Below are 17829 nucleotides of genomic sequence, written 5' to 3'. Positions count from 1 at the left end.
CTGCCTTGCTCTACTGTGTGCTATTGCTTTCAGCAAACTTCCCTCTGCCAGGCTCACTTCCATTACTGAAATTGACCTGGGGAGAAACTATTTAAAGCAGCAGAGCAAAGTGAGGTATGACCGGGCTGTGCATGGGTTTCACTCATATCCCCTGTGCTCTCTTTTCTTATTGCAATAATAGACTCCCTACATCTATGCATGATGCAGACTTAAGCACAGCTGTCCCATCATGTCATAGTTTGGCTCTATGTTATTGAAGGGAAAGGTCAGATTATTGGCATGTTATGCAGTCGTTAAAATTATTAATGTCAAGACTTGCACTTGACTGTACTGCATGTTGAGAATCAATAACAATTTAGAGATGGTTTTAAATTCTCTTTTTACAAATCTGACATCACAGCATGCCTCCAAACAGATTTAGTTTGCTCTCCAGTATTAATCCGCACTTTGAGACATTTCATGAACTCACACCTGCCTTTTTCTCTAGGGTTTCTTGTAGTCAAATCAGTGCAGTGCAACATGTCATATTTTAATAACCTGCTTCATTGTTGTTGTTCGCAATAACATGTAGCACTAGCCTGTCCAGTGTGAACAAAGTACTGTTGAGGCTGTTCAGGGTGCATGTACCTTTAATTAAAAGTTTCCTGTTTGCACATCTTTCTGGATTTCTTTCTTTCTATTGATCACAGCTAGGAGGTTAATGTTTTAATTGCCCTTTGAATAGCCTTTCTTAATTTGACAACTATTGATTTCTGCCCCTGCAAAATCAGAGTGGGTGTCTCTAATTCCTGTTTCCCTTGGATTGCTTTCTCTCCCATTTTACGTGGCAAAATAGCATCATATCCATTTTGTTACATCCATCTATTCCTACAGTACTAGCATCTGTTAGTGCTTGGCATTGTCTCTCATACATATGGGATACTCATAATAGAGGGTCCTGGTTGCGCTCGGGACCCAAGAGCTCACCCGATAGGGTTAAAATGGGGGTGGGGGAAGGAGCAGGGACTCCTGGCCATTCCCCTGGGATCGCGCCAGGCGGTTTTAGCCAATAGCCAGTAAGTGGCGCGATCCCAGGGGCTTTAAAAACGGCAGTGTGACGCAAGCAGGGGCACTTGCTTCACACTGCTGAACACACGCCCACCCTCCCTAGTTTAGCTTGGCCTTGCTTTGGTTTGGGGCGCCTGTTTTGGAACAGGGGCTGGATAGGAATTTTTTCGATTTGGCAGATTGGCTTTAGCCATTTGGTTTTCACCTACCCCATAGCAAATCTTCACAACTTGTAAGGTGGCGGTTAGGCATTGGCTCAGTTGGATTGTGGGGAGGGGAGGTGTGGCCATCACCTGCCCCTCCAGGAACTGGGTATTCTATTAAAGGAATCTGGGGGTCCTGGATCTCGTCCGAAGTCCGCTTGAGGGGCTAGGGCCATGCCAGGACCACAGGAACCCCGGGGTGAGCTTAGGTTGGTCCTCATCAACCTTGCTCCCTCATTTGGTTTTCCCCATTGGACGATCACCATGAGAGGTGGAGTCTGTTATAGTGGGGAGTCAATGCCTAAGCCAATACCGCTCACATGATTGTATTTCAATAAAGTTGTGGCCAAAATTTGCCCCAAAACTTAAACTAATATAAGTGTCCGTGTGTATTTTTTTTTGGGGGGGGGGGTGTTGGGAACTTGAGATGCAAAATTGAAGATTCCCTTTTTCCGCTCATTCACCTTAAAAAAACTACTGTACTTCCGTCTGTACTGTACTTTTCCGCAGCAGCATCTCCCTCCATGCCACTATCTGTGTATTGGACAACCCCAGTTTTTTGACATGATTTTTGTGTCAAAAAACCTCGCCCAATACAAGGAAAAATACAGTAGGTTCTGAAGCAGCATATTTGCTTCCTTAATTTGGGTTATGGTTGTTTCATTTTATTTATAGCATAGATTTTAGTTTTATTCTGATTTAAAATCTTTCATGCATGCAGTAGAAAACCATTTGTGTCTGTATGGAATGTTTCTCAAGCTGTGTAATGTCCTCTATTTTCTATATTAATTGCTGAGCCCACACTACAATAATCTACATAAATTCAGATTAAAATAGACAATTTACAAAAACAGTTTACAAATACTAAACCAAAAACAGGTCTTTGGGCTTCGTCCCAACCAGCAAACCAGCCACATGTATAGAGCTCCCAATCTCTGCAGGCTTGCATGCTCTCTTGTCACTTATATGCCAGTTCCTTCCTTTTCAAAGTATTGCTTCAAACCATAGCTACAATGGAAACTCTAGCTCGCATTAATAATGGTTAAGTATGGTGCAACCATAGCCATTACTATAGTTAAGCTTTCAATGTAGATTTTGTGTGCAAGAATAAATATTTTGATGGAGCAAGAGGGTCAATTCCCTACCCTTGAACTGTTCTATATGTCTGAACTGGACAAAAAGTGGGAGCTCTATACTCTCGAGAATGTAAATAGAAGGAGAATAAATAACAGTTTGATTGTTAACAGCCATAAACACTGGGGACCAACTGGAATAGATCTCCCTATGTTTGAATATTAAAAGGGGTTTTGTGTGTTGAAAAACAGAGAGTAATTTTGTTGTGTTTTTCAACCAGGTAAAAACAAAGAAAATGGACAACTCCAGAATAATTACAAAATACCAAGAATCCCAACTCAGGTATGAAACTAAGCTTATTTTGGGGTCTAATACTGTATAAATGACTAATATATCAAATCTGGTAGTTCTGGGGGTTTTATTTTTTCTCTCAACTAAAGTTGTGCAAACAATATTATTACATACTCTCAAGGAACACACAAGTACTTCTCACTTCCTCAAATCAGAAGAGTACCCTGTCCATCACAATTTCACAGAAAACTGAATTGTCCTAGTAGCATTTTTGGGTGCAGTATATCAAATTTATACCAAATCCAGCATTGGCAGATGAGAATTATTTTTGGAGATGGAAAAACATGGTATATAATTGCTTTATTGTTGCAATTTGATACACAAATACTGTTCTCTCAAGGGAGGAGGGGCATTTAGAGTGGAGAAGGACTTTGTTTGATTCTATTTCTGCAACAAACATGGATAACAGATATAGATTATATCAATTTCAAAGTTTTCCCCAAACACTGTTTCTGTCAAAAACATTTGAGTTGTTGATAGAATCAGTATTTGGGAGTAAATTAGAAAATCAGGTGTCAACCTGATTTTACTTTGCTTTTCTGCCTAACAATGCCAGAACAGAATTGCATGGTTAGATAGAACTGCTAATAACATAATCAAAATGAATTTGCCATCATTACAAATCTACTGTGTGACTTCACTTGGAATACTCTGTACATTTCCAGTCACTTCACCTCAAAAAAGATATCGTAGAGTGGAAAAGATTCACGAAAGATCAACTAAAATGATCAAAAGGCTGGAGCAACTCCGTTATAAGGAAAGTTTAAATATTTGGCAGCTTTTTTGTTTAGGTAAAAAGCAAGTAAGAGGCGACACATAAAAGTGTTTAAGATTATGCATGTGTAGAGAAAGTGGATAGAGCAAATATATTCTTCCTCACAATACTGGAATTGACAGCAGGCCTAGCACCAGTGGTTGGTTTGATCAGATCATTCAATGATGGATAGGCAAATCTCCCAACATTCTATCTCATATGTGGCTTGGCTTGTTAAGAATACTGCTTATTGCAATGTTCACTGTAAATATTCCATTTTCATACTAGTCTAGCAATTAACTAAGTGTAACTAATGAAGAACTAAAGAGAGTGTCATTGCATGTGAACTGAATTTCAGCTTCGTGGCTCATGTGGGAAAATGTTAAATCATTTTGGGATGTAGTTTAACTCAGAAGTTTGAACCAGAGATGAACCAGAGACATATCCTATTTTTTCAGTTTGTGGTTGTGCATTTTTGGAATTGGGGTACGTTTGTCTGCATGTATACAAAATGTCAAGTTTCTAAGTTGTGTGGAAAAGAATTAAAACACTCTTCATCCAGTTCTGCTCTCTTAACCTCCTTGCAAGCCAGATACAGGGTCATAGGAAAGCTGTAAAAATTACATGCCATCCTTTGGTCTGTTGTTTATTATATTTGAAAAGCCATGAGTATGGAAGAGGCAGAAGGAAACACTGTCAGAAGATGTATTTCACTTCTGCTTGATTCCGATGCAACAGTTTTATAATGTCAAGTTCCAAGGTGAAGTCCTTTACTTGATTCTCTGAGAAGGCGGGAACTTTAGTTTCTTCTGTTCGTTTATCTCCAAAGAAAAACAAGATTTTCTCAAAGAGATGTCTTGCATCTTTAAAATGTATGTATGTTATTTTGGCCATTTCCCAAAAAGTCAGCAAAAAAAGAAAGAAAGAAAGAAAGAAAGAAAGAAAGAAAGAAAGAAAGAAAGAAAGAAAGAAAGAAAGAAAGAAAAGATGTATTATCTGCCAAAAACTACATGGCTACTTCCTACTCTTTTATGTTTTTGCCAGACCAGATGAACGTGAAACATAGATGGTTAAGTGCATTAGACATACAATCAGGAGTCAATATGTCTGGTTTCTAGCACTGCTTGTATAACTAATCTTCTCTTAGTTATGCAGTGCTCACTTCCATTAATCTCCCATTTTTCTGTCACATATAATCTTATGGCACATCAATCTCCGTCTGTATTCTGTGTAGGATGGATAGGTCTGCAGTCCCTATGCAAACGAATAAAAGAACACAAATCTTACAGTAATGTTTAACCATCTCTAGAACCTGGGACTCTCCCCAGGCAAAACACCCTCCTGGGCCACTCATCAGTTTCCTTTGCACCTTCCATAAGTGATTTTGCCTGGCTGGAATGTGTCCTTTGACAATGCTCCTTGCTTGTCTGAGTGGAGGATAGAGAGGATAGTGAAGAAACTCATAGTGTTCAAAGCCAAAAATCATATTTATTGCTCCAGCCACATTTGCCTTTAGCCCTTCCCTTCCAATCTCTGGAATGTGGCCCCCAGAAGGTTATCCAGAAGGGAATGTGGCCCTTGGGCTGAACAAGGTTCCCAGCGGAATTGATTTCTGAGAAATTGATGTTCGGCAAGTCAGTTTAATAATTGTTTTATTACTATTATCTTTTGTTAAAAAAACAACAACCAACAACTTTTGGAGTGTCCTGGTTTTTACTTTTTGAAATATGGCAACTGTATTTATGGTCATCCTTGAACAAAGGAACTTCAAAAGGAAACACCAACATGAAACTGCTAAATTACAGCTAGGAGAAATTTGATTCAGTTTGCATTCACACCTAAATCCTTGCAACTCAAACTTTGAAACAATATGAGAACACAGCCATCCAAAAATCACACTTGAATTTTGCAGTGGAATTCTCCAACCAAACAAGATTTACAAAAATGGATATATTGGGTAAAAAAATGTGCAATAAAGGAAGATATTCGTGAAAATATACAAAAATGGACTATGTTGTGAAAAACCACATACAAAAACTGTGTGTTAGGAGAAATTCACACTCAAATGTTGAAGAATTTTCATGAGGTATTATTTTTTTTTTAAAAAAATCACAGAAGTGATTTTTCCACATCATAGAAATGTGAAGAATTAATTTAAGATCAGAAAAATAACCAACTGAGAAAACAAAAATTGGCAGATCCTTCTTTTCAAAGATTCTATTAAATTGGTCCTGAATATTTTTTTACTCAGCAATGCTAACATACTGTAATTATGTTATCACTAATTACTGCTACTGTGAAGGGTCACTCAGGAGGGTTCTTTTTGCATGAATTTAAGTTATAATTTAATTGTCAGACTGTACTTTTTCAATTTCATTGCCATTTAATTCCAACTTTCACTTTTTAATATGTGCCTGAGGATTACATTTTATGCATCTGATGAAGTAGATTGTAGTTATGAAAGCTTAAAGGTAAAGGTACCCCTGCCCGTACGGGCCAGTCTTGACAGACTCTAGGGTTGTGCGCCCATCTCACTCAAGAGGCCGGGGGCCAGCGCTGTCCAGAGACACTTCCGGGTCACGTGGCCAGCGTGACATCGCTGCTCTGGCGAGCCAGAGCCGCACACGGAAACGCCGTTTACCTTCCCGCTAGTAAGCGGTCCCTATTTATCTACTTGCACCCGGGGGTGCTTTCGAACTGCTATGAAAGCTTAAGTCATAATTATTTGTTACTCTTTAAGATGCCACAAGATTCTTTGTTTTTTTATATACTTGCAGTAGTATCTTTAAGTCCTTCATTTCTCACATTTGTTCTCTGTGAAATAAAAGCTTAACAAACCTCACATCAATCAGTAAAGCTGTCAGTGTAAATTATGATATTGCATAATGTATCCTCTCTTTGTGATAACCATGTTTGTTTAATTTTTAGATGTCTTCTGAACATCAAATCATGCTTTCATTGTACCTTATATTGTAGGTAGACTTAGTTACACAACCTGATTTATAGTCTGGGGTTGAGACAGGTAATTCTTACAACTACAGTATCTACAGCCAGGCTGGTGCCTGATCCCTGGGAATGCCAAAGGTCTTTTAACATTATGTCAGAATTTCCTTCCCCTTTAGGAGGAAATGAGATAAGTAAATAAAAAATAGGAGCTGCTTCCAGCCTTTTTGTTACAAAGTTCCCTAAATAATATACTTAACTATCAACTGGGACTAAGAATGAAGGAAACATTTTCAAGATTGTTGAGTCTTTTGAGCAGAAACTGGGTTAACACAGATACTTAACTTCTGCTCCAACTATTGATATGTAATTATTATTATTTCTAGTGTAAATAGTTTAGTTTATCATTTTTATCATTTTTTGAACCTGCGGTCTCATAACCTAGCTGTTTTGGAAGCCTTTTTGACAAGCTTCTGAAAACCAGATGTAGAAAAACATCTGCCCATATGCCTGCTGACCACAAATAATTATATTAGATTCTTGTACAATCATCACCAAGTTATGCAGCAGTTTTACTCTCATTCTGTGCTGGGGTCTAACCATTTCAGGCCTGTTTAAGATCGAATCGCAAAAGCTTGATTCTTCTGTTAAAGCTGTTTTGTAATTGAACCTGTCGCACCCTTTGCACCTCCTTCCCAAAACCAGGTGCCTCCTTGCCCACCTTCGGTGGGGTCGCCAATTTTGGACCATGCATAGGGCACCATAATTCCCAAGTCTGCCACTCAGAAAAGTTAATGAAAAGTGTAACAAGTGTCATACTCCTGCTGGATCATGCCTAGTGCACTTGTTTCCAAATTATGGACAGGATCTAAAGGATCACTTGGGCTATTCCAGATCCCCTTACCTCTGGTACTCCATAAAAAGCTGCTCCTCAAGGCCAGGAGAGGGTCTGTTTGGACTGCAATCCATATAGAATTATAGTTCTGATGCATGTGATAAGTTTGCCATTTTAATGTATACACATTCCCATACTGAAAAATGGACAGAATGCATGTGTTCCGTTACATTCTTACACTAGCCTTATGCTAGATTTAAGATTTAAGAATTATTGCTGCTTTGAGTTTTCCACATTTCTGGCATTTCTTGTACTTTCCAGACTTTCTACAGTTAAAATGTTGACTGTGGGAGCTGCCTAAAGCAGTGGCTATCCAGAAGGTCCAATAGGAGAGAGCTGAAGTTTGCCACTTCTGTGACACAGAAAACTAGTTTTTTAAGACGATGGATCTTATTTTCCTTGTAAAGACAGAGATTTTTATTCCGTTGGAAAGCAATCATTATCAAATAAAAACACACTATACAATTGCCAGATCTAAAATCCAGTTTCTATCATGTCAGGTGGGATGTTGTCTCTGTGTGGTTGAAACTTCAAAGCAACAATATATTCCTCTGCCTTGTCCAAATTGGGTGGTAGCATAAGGTTACCAGACGTCCCCGTTTCCCAGGGACAGTCCCCGGATTTACAAATCAGTCCCCATACAAAATCCATTGAAGTTGAAAAGTGTCCCCGGATTCATTGAAAAAAATCTGGCTACCTTATGGTAGCGCTTGGGTATGAAATGCACATCAAAGGTTTGTTTTCTGGTGCCCAACCTGAACCCCTGTTTTTATGGCTATCCACTGCATGGATAGTGCATTTGCAGATTCAGCAATCAAAAGCCATAGGTTGTCCTGCTAGGCTGTTAGCAGCCAGGACAGCATTTATGAAGTTAAACATGTACTGGCTGTATAGCTAGATAAAACTGAAGCAGCAGTATTATTTTTCTATGCACTTGGAAGATATGTCCATTCTTGGGACAACTGAGCTTTAGGAAAAACTTATTTTGCCACCTCAAGAAAAAGCAAGTAACATTCGCATTTTTATAGAATGTTTTCTTTTCCTCTCCAGTTTATACCAGCAGATTCAAAAGTTCAGCTTCCTTATACAATAATCAAACAAGGTAATGTGTGTGACTTCTCATACTTGATTTCCATAGAATGGAAGACATTTCTTTATGCATGAAAATAATTGGGATGTGTTGGGGGGGGGCGTGTCCATGAACAGAAAGGAATATTCTTGTCTTAAGACTGGAGGAAACATTCTCAAATCTAATCTCTTTAACCGAATTCCATTGTCACACTGAATGCAAAACTTAACTTATTCTGATCAGTTCTTATAACATGACTTCTTATCCCTGCAGAAAAGAAAAGAAAAAATCTTGGGTTAAATTAATATTTTTGGCAACAACCAAGTCCCATTATCTCTTCTGGCTACAAAAAAAAAGGGAAGATTTTGAAGATGCACACCAAACTGTCCTAGGGACACAACCCCAGGGCAATACAGCATTTCATCTGGCTATATCCATTCCAAGAGCCCAGTTTTGTATAGGTCAAAAGGAATTTTGGAACCTGGAAACATATTGTGGGACACCTAAAGTTAAACCTTGAATAGGAACAGAGTGACCTGGATTTGATTCCATTGAGAGGACAGATTACTGGAGAATAAAAGCATTATGATATACTTCAGATTATTTACACGTGGGACATAAGTGGAAGCAGACCTCTTAGATACTCCAACAACAGTCACGTTGCCCTACATCAGTCCCCCAAAGAGGGAGATCCAAAAGGCACTTTCCAGAACCGAAGACTGTTACCTCTTTTTGAGACCCACTCTATAAGCTGCTTCTTTGTTTCTTTTCATGCACGGGCTTAGATCACATCAGTCTTAGCTGGGGTACCTGAAAACAACAATGTATCCCTCTGCCTTCTCAAAAATGGGAGGTATGAAGCGCACATCAAAAGCTTGTTTCTGGCACAACAGCTGAATCACTGTGTTTGTGGCTATCCAACATGTAGTCAGTGCATTGACAGCTTCAGCAGTCAGTGGCCCAAAACTGATTGCAGACTGAGGCTCATGGAAGAGTGTCCCGTTTCGCCTTATAGATTAGCCTCCACTGCCCCTCTATCCAACAACAACTTTATTGATGATCTCGTGATGCTAACATCTTTAGGAGGAAACACAAAGGCTTGGCCGTCTGTCCATTTTAAATTCCTACTCTCCTTCTCTTGGCCAGGCAGCACATTGATCTGTGCACCATCTAATAATAATCTATGTTTCTTCTCTTCTTTTGATGTCCTGTGAAGCCCCACAATCTGCTTGGATCCTTGTCTCTTTCAGTTAAAAAATGAAGTTATTTCTATTAAGCTCTTTCCCTACCTTTCTTTCTGTATTGCTCCTGCCTACTAGCCAGGATGGCTATGGTCCAGCTCCATGGGAGGGGAGAGGACTCTTCTGCTTTCATCCTGCTTGCAGGTTCCCACAGGCATCTGGTTGGCCACTATGGAAACAGTGTAGATGGCCTGATCCAGAGGGGTGTTCTTACATTCTTGGATTCCTTCTGAAACCCCCGCCATCTCTGAGAACCATTTATTCCTTGTATCTTCAACCTTTTCAGACCCAGGACCCGCTTTTAACCCAAACATGTGTTTCAGGCCCCATTTCTTAATCTTTTCTCATGGTGGTAGTGCTCCTGTTGTGACCCACCTTAGATCAGAGCACAACCTGCCTGTTGAAGACCAGTGTTTTATTCTTTCTCCCACCTCCCCTTTAATATATTTCAATGAGATGGCCACACTTCTTCCTTAGTTTATTCTGTCTTCAATTCCCCTTGACCCTTTCCACTCCTGTCAGCCATCCACTCTGTGGTTATTCCACTACCACATCAGCAACCTATCTCTTCTCTCTTTCCACACTTCCTTCGAATACACCACCATTTCCCCCATTCTTATGACCCCCCTCCAATCAGTTAGAGGGGAATAATGGATGGAGTTAATGAGGTTCTATCTGCATTTATCTCAAAACACCTGACATATGGTGGTGTCTTATGGACTATCTCCCCCCAGAGAGGCTCACCTGGCATCTTTGCTGTCTTTTCATTATGAGCCATTGGTACTTCACTTGAACACCAAGTTTCCAATTGCTGGTTTATGTGCTGGTTTTAATTGTTTACATTTTTTCAGCTGCTATGTTCTATGTTGATTTTAGCTGAAGTCTTTCTCTGGACTTTTTTTTGCTTTGGTGATTTATTTTGTTTTGGTTTCTGTATTTTTTATTTGTGAATTGTATTTTATTTATGTTAATTGCCCTGATAACTATGGTTGGATCGGTGACATGCAAATGTAATAAACAAACAAATTTATGCCGCCTTGACTTCCTCTCTTCCAACTCTTATTTTGATTCCTGAAACCTGGCCTCTGCCTTTTTTTCTCTCCACTGAAACTACTTTCATTAAAATCCCCTGTGGTTTCCTTATTGCCTAATCAAATGGACTCTATTCTTCTCATTGTTGACATTTAGATCTGTCTCTTTACTTACTTAACTTGATGGCATAGTATTAATGGACCTTACTGAAATTGGCTGCATATTGTCACAAGTATTGAACATGTGTGTGAGAGAATTTGATTTGTAATTTAGCAGCAACTTAGAGACAATGTAGATAATAAGAATTGTTCCATTCCATTCTTGTTTTCACAGTACTTCAAAATGTCACACATCGGGCACAATCTAAAATCCCAGAGAAGGCTCCATTAGCAGGACCAATACTAGGTGACTAAGATGTCCATTATTCCGGATAGGTGCACCAGGGTTCACCTTCAACCCTTACCTTTTAGAGTTTTCTCTTTTCTTATAATTATTTGCTTTGCATCTTTCTTACTTACTACTGTATCTGAGCAGAGAGAGATAAGGAAAGGTATATTCTTAAAACTGCTGGTTAGCTACATTGTTTTTATCATTCTTTATGAGTAAAGTGGGGACAACCCTTTACTTGTCTCCAGCAAGTAAGTAAAAAATGTTTTCCATAAAGGTAAAATGCTTGCATGGGAACTTGGTTGGGGCTGTTAAGGAGGTTGTAGGACTTGCAATATGAAACTAGTACCTTCCTCGTGATTATATCTTCTTTCCCTACTGCTCTCTCTCCACACCGCTAACACTTTATATTAGTTTTTATTTACAAACATCAATTTTAAAAAATTACTCCTGAATGAACAACTCCTTTACCTTCCTGTGTAGTGCACCTTATTGTACCAGATTTCAATGGAACCCGACAGAAACTGCCATCACTGGATATCTCTGAAAGACCAGAGAAAAAACCGGGTAAGCAGAAAACAAGTAGCTGGATTTGGGAAGCATGTAAATCAGGTCTGCCCAGCTTCTGACATTCCAAGATGGCTAGACATCCATGTTTGGAAACTGAGTGGGAATGTTTCGCCATTGTGGGTCACTGAGACCATCACACAGCCTGTTAGCCTTGTTTTACCAAGTATTTGAGAGTGCCTAGGGGGCAACTGAAGCTGATCCCTGCTGAAAGTGGAATTTGCCGCTGGCACTGATTTGGTGATTGCTGGTGGCTGGCAAACCAGACAGGGATTGGCCGCACTGAGGAGTTGCTGATCCAGAATCACCAAGTGGAACTGTTCCCTGCCTAAAGCAAAGTTCATAGCTGGCACCAATGAGCTGATCAAAGGTGGCTGCAAAGGGCTGTAGAAATCTTTTAAAAAGGTAAATAAATCGGAAAGTTTAAAATATAAACATCTTTTTACAAAATTAAATTGTCTAAAATACATGAATGGTCTAAATACGTTTTCCTGTTTAGGACAGTATATCAATGGTCAAAACTGTGTTTCCCCCAACAAAAAACTCTTCTTTTTCAAGTAAACCCACTTGACCTGCAAGATCAAAAGCTTAGTAGATGACAGACTGTCTTAACTAGGAGGAAAACATAGACTAGGCAAAAAAAGCACCATTCAAAGATTTTGCTCATGAAAGATGAGGAATACCGAACATAAATGGTATCACGATGCCTCACACTTAAAATTATCCCTTGATGGCGCATCACATGTATCCACATTTGCCAGTTAAAATAGCTAAGTCAATAGATTCAAAATGTTGGAAAGACTATGGAAGCTTAGGTGAACATACCCTTTATTAATCAGTTTGGTCTAAAAGATTTTACGGAGATGGAATATATTACAAGGCAACATTGTTGGGGCTCCACGTATATATTGCAGCAGAGTACAGAAATAAACAGTCTGCTAAGAATGCTGTTTGAACGAATAAATAAACAAGGTTTATTACTCCTACAGTCTGAGTAGAAGCTTACATGTGGAGTTATGATGTTAAACACCAGCTGACTAGGAGAAGAAGCAGAAAGGAACTAAATGTCTGAAAAACAATATGGAAAGATATTTTGGTGTGAAAGGACTTACAGAAAAATAAGGGTGAATCCCGGTGATGAATAGCCTCTACAGGGTTCTTGAGTTTGTTGTGGTTTTCTGAAAATCAGTAACATTTTTTGGTTGTTTTTTTAATGACATTATTTTGGAAGACCATCTTCTGTTCAGGCTTCAGAGTTGATGAGACACTAAATTGCCATTTAATGAGAAAATTCAAAATAATAATTTGCAGATGAAGTTCAGTATCCTGAAATTTGTGGTTGTGGTATCCTAACTTCGTTTGCTAATGCTTGCCTTCTGAAAAATTGAAAATTAGTGGTTTTGAATTTTTCCTTTACTCACTTGTGCATGTACCAAGGTCCATCAGACTAGCTAATGTGAAACACTATTATGATGTGGTCTGGTTTGGAAGGGGTGTTCAACCGTCTCCCGTTTTGAGACCACTGGCGACATCAGGGATGTTAGTGTTTATGGTAGTCATGCTGGGTCAATTATTATTAAGAAAAGCAGAACAATGAGAAGTTAGGGAATCTACTTTCCAAAAATTTAGATCCTTTGCTTCTTGTCACATTCTTTGTAGTTGTAATGGATAATATATGTGTTTACTAAATCCTACATTTTCTTTAAAAAGCTAAGAATGAAACCCAGGAATGGCCTGCGGAATCCAAGACACCAGAAGTACAAGAAATCTCTCCCCAATCCCAGCCCGGTGATTATTTTTTTCTGTTTGTTTCTATTATTTATTTTATTTTAATTAGATTGTGTGCTCAATTAACAATTCATTCATTTATGTAGACCACATTAATAAAATACTACATAAAACTGAGCTTACATCAGTTAGGCAAAATGTATTGAGGGATTCTCATTTTCCTGCATGTTAACTATTTCCCTCAGCATCTCTATACAGTGGTACCTCGCGTTACATACGCTTCAGGTTACATACGCTTCAGGTTACAGATTCCGCTAACCCAGAAATAGTACCTCGGGTTAAGAACTTTACTTCAGGATGAGAACAGAAATCATGCTCCGGCGGTGCAGCAGCAGCAGGAGGCCCCATTAGCTGAACTGGTGCTTCAGGTTAAGAACAGTTTCAGGTTAAGAACAGACCTCCAGAATGAATTAAGTATTTAACCCGAGGTACCACTGTACAGCCATATTCTTTTTATATGAGTTATAAACTTCAGAAATTTTCTGATTTGGAAGCTCATTTAATATTCTGTTGGTGTGTTGTGCTTATTAAACCTTTACAGAGGTCAACTGCACTCCCATCTAATACTTTTACACTTCTGTATACTGAACAAACTGTTACAGATGGAACAGCCTGCTTGATAGCTGAGGTGTCTTTAGTTAGGATAGTGTTTAAATGAGTCATACCCAGAAATCAGGGACATGCTCTGGCACTTGTCCAGTTTAATGCTTTCTGTTGCATTATAGCAAGCTGTTTTGGGGGGGGGGCTTTCTTTTTGGCCTGTGATATTTTGGCTGCCATCCAATGTGCACATATTTAAGGGCAGGGCCGTCTTTAGCATATGCACTGCCGGGGTGCAAAGAGGGGAGGGCAGGAACCCAAAGTTGTTGACTTTTTTTTAGGGGGGGTGAACTCAAAGTTGAGATTCTTTGGGGAGGGGGAAGCCAAAGTTGTTGACCTTTTTTAGGGGGGAAATCTCTCACCTGTAACAACAACGTAGTGGACAAAAACTGCTTTTGTTTCCCGACTCGTCGGGAATATTTAATGCTACAGAGTAACAGAGCGATGGAGGAGGGAGCCGGGGACTTTCGCTCCATTGCTTTTCACTGCCGCCGATCAGGAGGGACTGGTATACAGTAGGTATACATTTGGCGCCCCCCAGAATTTGGCACCCAGGTGCCCCACACCCCTTGCACCCCCGGGTAAAGATGGCCCTGTTTAAGGGGAACCACAACGGAAGCCAAAGAGATATGCATAGGATTGCACTGCTAGTTGTTTCAGTAACATGGAAGAGGCAAACTATGAAGCAGAAGACGATGGATATCTTTTAGAACACTGGTTTTAAAAAGGGGTATACAGGGAAATTGGAAACATTAATCAGACATCTACAGCTTGCCGCTGGTTTTTAGATCCAGCACTGCCACTGGTTATGTAAATAACATCCAATAACTTGGTAGTGCCGCTACCAGCTGCTGAACCAGCTGTATCCCTTCTTGGAGATGGAGAGGTGGCCTGGATGCACTGTTCTATCTTTTCTACAGAGTCTTAGGTAGCCACTACAATTATCCAGATATTTTTTCATGCATGATCTTTAAGGGGAAATTGAGTGAATAGTTTTCAATCACAAGCTGAAAAAACTATTTCATGGAGTTTCAGTGACTGTACATTTCTGGTGAAATACTGTATACAGTGGTACCTCCGGTTAAGTACTTAATTTGTTCCAGAGGTCCATTCTTAACCTGAAACTGTTCTTAACCTGAAGCACCACTTTAGCTAATGGGACCTCCTGCTGCCGCCGCGCCGCCGGAGCACGATTTCTGTTCTCATCCTGAAGCAAAGTTCTTAACCCAAGGTACTATTTCTGGGTTAGAGGAGCATGTAACCTGAAGCGTATGTAACCCGAGGTACCACTGTATGTGCTTTTATGCTCAGTGTAATATTCGGTTCACTATCAAGTTTTTATTACTTATATGAAAATGATGGTGGTGTCCTTTCATTAGCAGAACATTTTCATCCTTTTTTTTTTTCAAAACCCAGTAAATGTACTTTTCCATTATTTGATCCCTTCCATGCTCCATTTACCACTTTTCTCTTTATAATACAGCTTGTATTTATTCACGCTTTCTGATATGTCTTCACTCCTCTAACTTGGTCTCTTAAATTACTCAAACCACCAATGAATTGTACCCTTGCATAAATCCAAAATGATCACTGGAATGGTTTCTATTTGACTTGCATGACAGTGGGACTGGCTATTGTTAGCTACACCCTTGCCTATTTACAAGGAGAAATTACTTTGAAAGAAAGCACAAATATACTGTGTTTTATAAATCGTTGTACATGCCCTTCCTTGACTGAATGATCAAAGGATTTTAAATGTCTAACAATGGCCTTATATTCTGAAATGAGGTTTCTTTTGTTACATGCTGCTTGATCTAATTCAATTATACTTGGATATCCTACCCTACACTAAGAATTATGCTAACTTTTTAAATCTTGCAGCTATGACTGAACTAGACTGGGGAAGCAGCAAACCTACAGCTGCCAGTGTCTCAGAAGAAACAAAGAGCTCTCCAGGTAAAGTACAACCTTCCTGTGCTGCAAGTACTATTTAGTGAGAGAGCCCCTGCAGAGATTTAAAATCACAAAACATGCAGCAAAGTAAAGCGTGAAACTATAGGCTGTTAGATCTTTTAAATGTTCCCTTCTAAGTTTCTTTCAAAACTCCCCACTTCCCCTTTGCAGAGAAAGAGACTACATGTTTGGTAAGTTAAAAAATGGTTTACTTACAAACTCTTCAAAGGTCAGATCCATGTGCTTCTCCATATAGCAGCAGCAAAAAAAGAGGACAGTACAACTTAGTTTCAAAAAGTGGTAAGAGTTTCTATATTTTTTGTATAGATGGCTTGTGGAAGCCTTGCTAAGTCTAAACTTAGAGCATCCATCTTAGACATCCTTACTGGTCAGGTTCATATTGTGGAAGTAGAAAAAAAAGAATAATTTGGTAACATTTCCTCCCAAGGTGAGGGAATGTGACCTTGCTAAGCCTGGCAGGACAACTTACTCTCTGGTCTTAACCCCTTCATGCATTAATTACAGTTAAGCATGTTGGTTATATGAGGCTACATATACCCCACATTCTCAATGTGACCAACTTTTGATAACAGCACTTTAGGAACATTATGGTAGAATTGTAACTGCTGTGCTAGCAGAATGTGGTGTCCTCATTCCAATAAAGAAATAATATTAACCCTTTTCTCTTTCTTTTTTAAAGCTCATTCTGAAAGTGAACCAGAATCCTCAAAACTAAATAAAACTCCTTTGGCTAAATTGCCACTTGACACACTGGGTAAATACTTTGTTTATGGCATTTCCATTGCAGACCTAGGGCTACTGAAGGCTACCTCTGATATGTGTGGGTGCATACATATGAAACAGAATCAACTGCTACATAATAGATAAGCAAGTAGTTGCTGCCATACAGGGGAATGCAATCAGTCTTGCATCAGCTTCCTGTATTTATGGAGCATTCTTGAAATATAGTTGTGACCTGTTTGCTCAATACTGAATTTAGTGTGACTTAAAGCTAAGCAAGCATGCATAAGATTGTGGTCTCTGTTGCTTTTTAGCATCTTTTTCAGTGTTTCTTTCAGTGATTTTGGAAAACATGCTTGCTAGCTGGGAGAGATATTTAATGTCTTTTGTATTGTCAACTAAAAAAATCCATTTTTCTTCAGCAAAATACATCATGGCTATTCAGGTAGTGAGACAAAAGATGCTTCTGGGTGACCTGTTTGTTGAGCATTTATCCTGAAGTGTTTGCACAAAGTTTGCAGACAATGTTGGCTATTTATTGAGTATTCGTTGTGATTTGTTCGCAGAGTTGCATCAAGCAATCATTATCCTTCACTTCCCTTGTCACTAGCAGTCTGGTTTATTTAATTTTTATTTTTTGAGGAGGGGAGCAGGTTTGTTACACAAGGGTACAAAATCAGCTTTAATTGTGCAACCTGAATCTGCAGGTATGTGGCTGAATACCACCCAAAGATAGTGGGAGTCTGGAAGCTCCATTGAAGACAAAATATTATATCTGTGAAGTTGTCTTCATCACCCTGTCCTGCTTTGCATAATGTGGCCATAGTGTCCTGAATGTCTAAAGAAAGGATATTAACTCTCTCTTTTTTTAGCTCACACTGAAAGGGAAGTGGAGTCTTCAAAACCTTTGGTTGAATTGCCACTTGACACACAGGATAAATACTCTGTACATAGTATTTCTGCTGCAGACACAGGGCTGCTGAAGGCTACCTCTGGTATGTGTAGGTGCATATATGTTAAAGAGAAACAATTTTATTGTATTACTGAAGTCATGACTGTCGTATAATAAGCAAGTAATCACTGCAATGTGGTGGTGGGGAGTGTATGGACATCAATAAGTAAACCTGTTTCAATTAAAGCTGACCATTACAACTTTACAAAGCCTGCAAAGCACCTTTCTCATT

At 39.2% G+C, this 17829-nt stretch overlaps 1 protein-coding gene across 1 annotated transcript in view; it reads left to right on the top strand.

Moving 5' to 3' along the window:
- The window catches only part of ABI3BP (ABI family member 3 binding protein), a 135306-nt gene that overhangs the window by 43813 nt on the left and 73664 nt on the right, over positions 1–17829 (top strand). Inside the window, exons 6-13 of the mRNA XM_077927179.1 lie at positions 2605–2666; positions 8318–8369; positions 10943–11014; positions 11480–11563; positions 13274–13351; positions 15833–15907; positions 16605–16679; positions 17518–17640. Of these exons, the coding sequence (XP_077783305.1) occupies positions 2605–2666; positions 8318–8369; positions 10943–11014; positions 11480–11563; positions 13274–13351; positions 15833–15907; positions 16605–16679; positions 17518–17640 (621 nt within the window). The remainder of the gene's footprint in view (positions 1–2604; positions 2667–8317; positions 8370–10942; positions 11015–11479; positions 11564–13273; positions 13352–15832; positions 15908–16604; positions 16680–17517; positions 17641–17829) is intronic.

This window comes from Podarcis muralis, chromosome 4 (assembly GCF_964188315.1).
Source record: "Podarcis muralis chromosome 4, rPodMur119.hap1.1, whole genome shotgun sequence".
NCBI lineage: Eukaryota > Metazoa > Chordata > Lepidosauria > Squamata > Lacertidae > Podarcis > Podarcis muralis.
The sequence above is the reverse complement of the archived record's forward strand: the minus strand, read 5'-3'. Positions and strand labels throughout refer to the sequence as shown.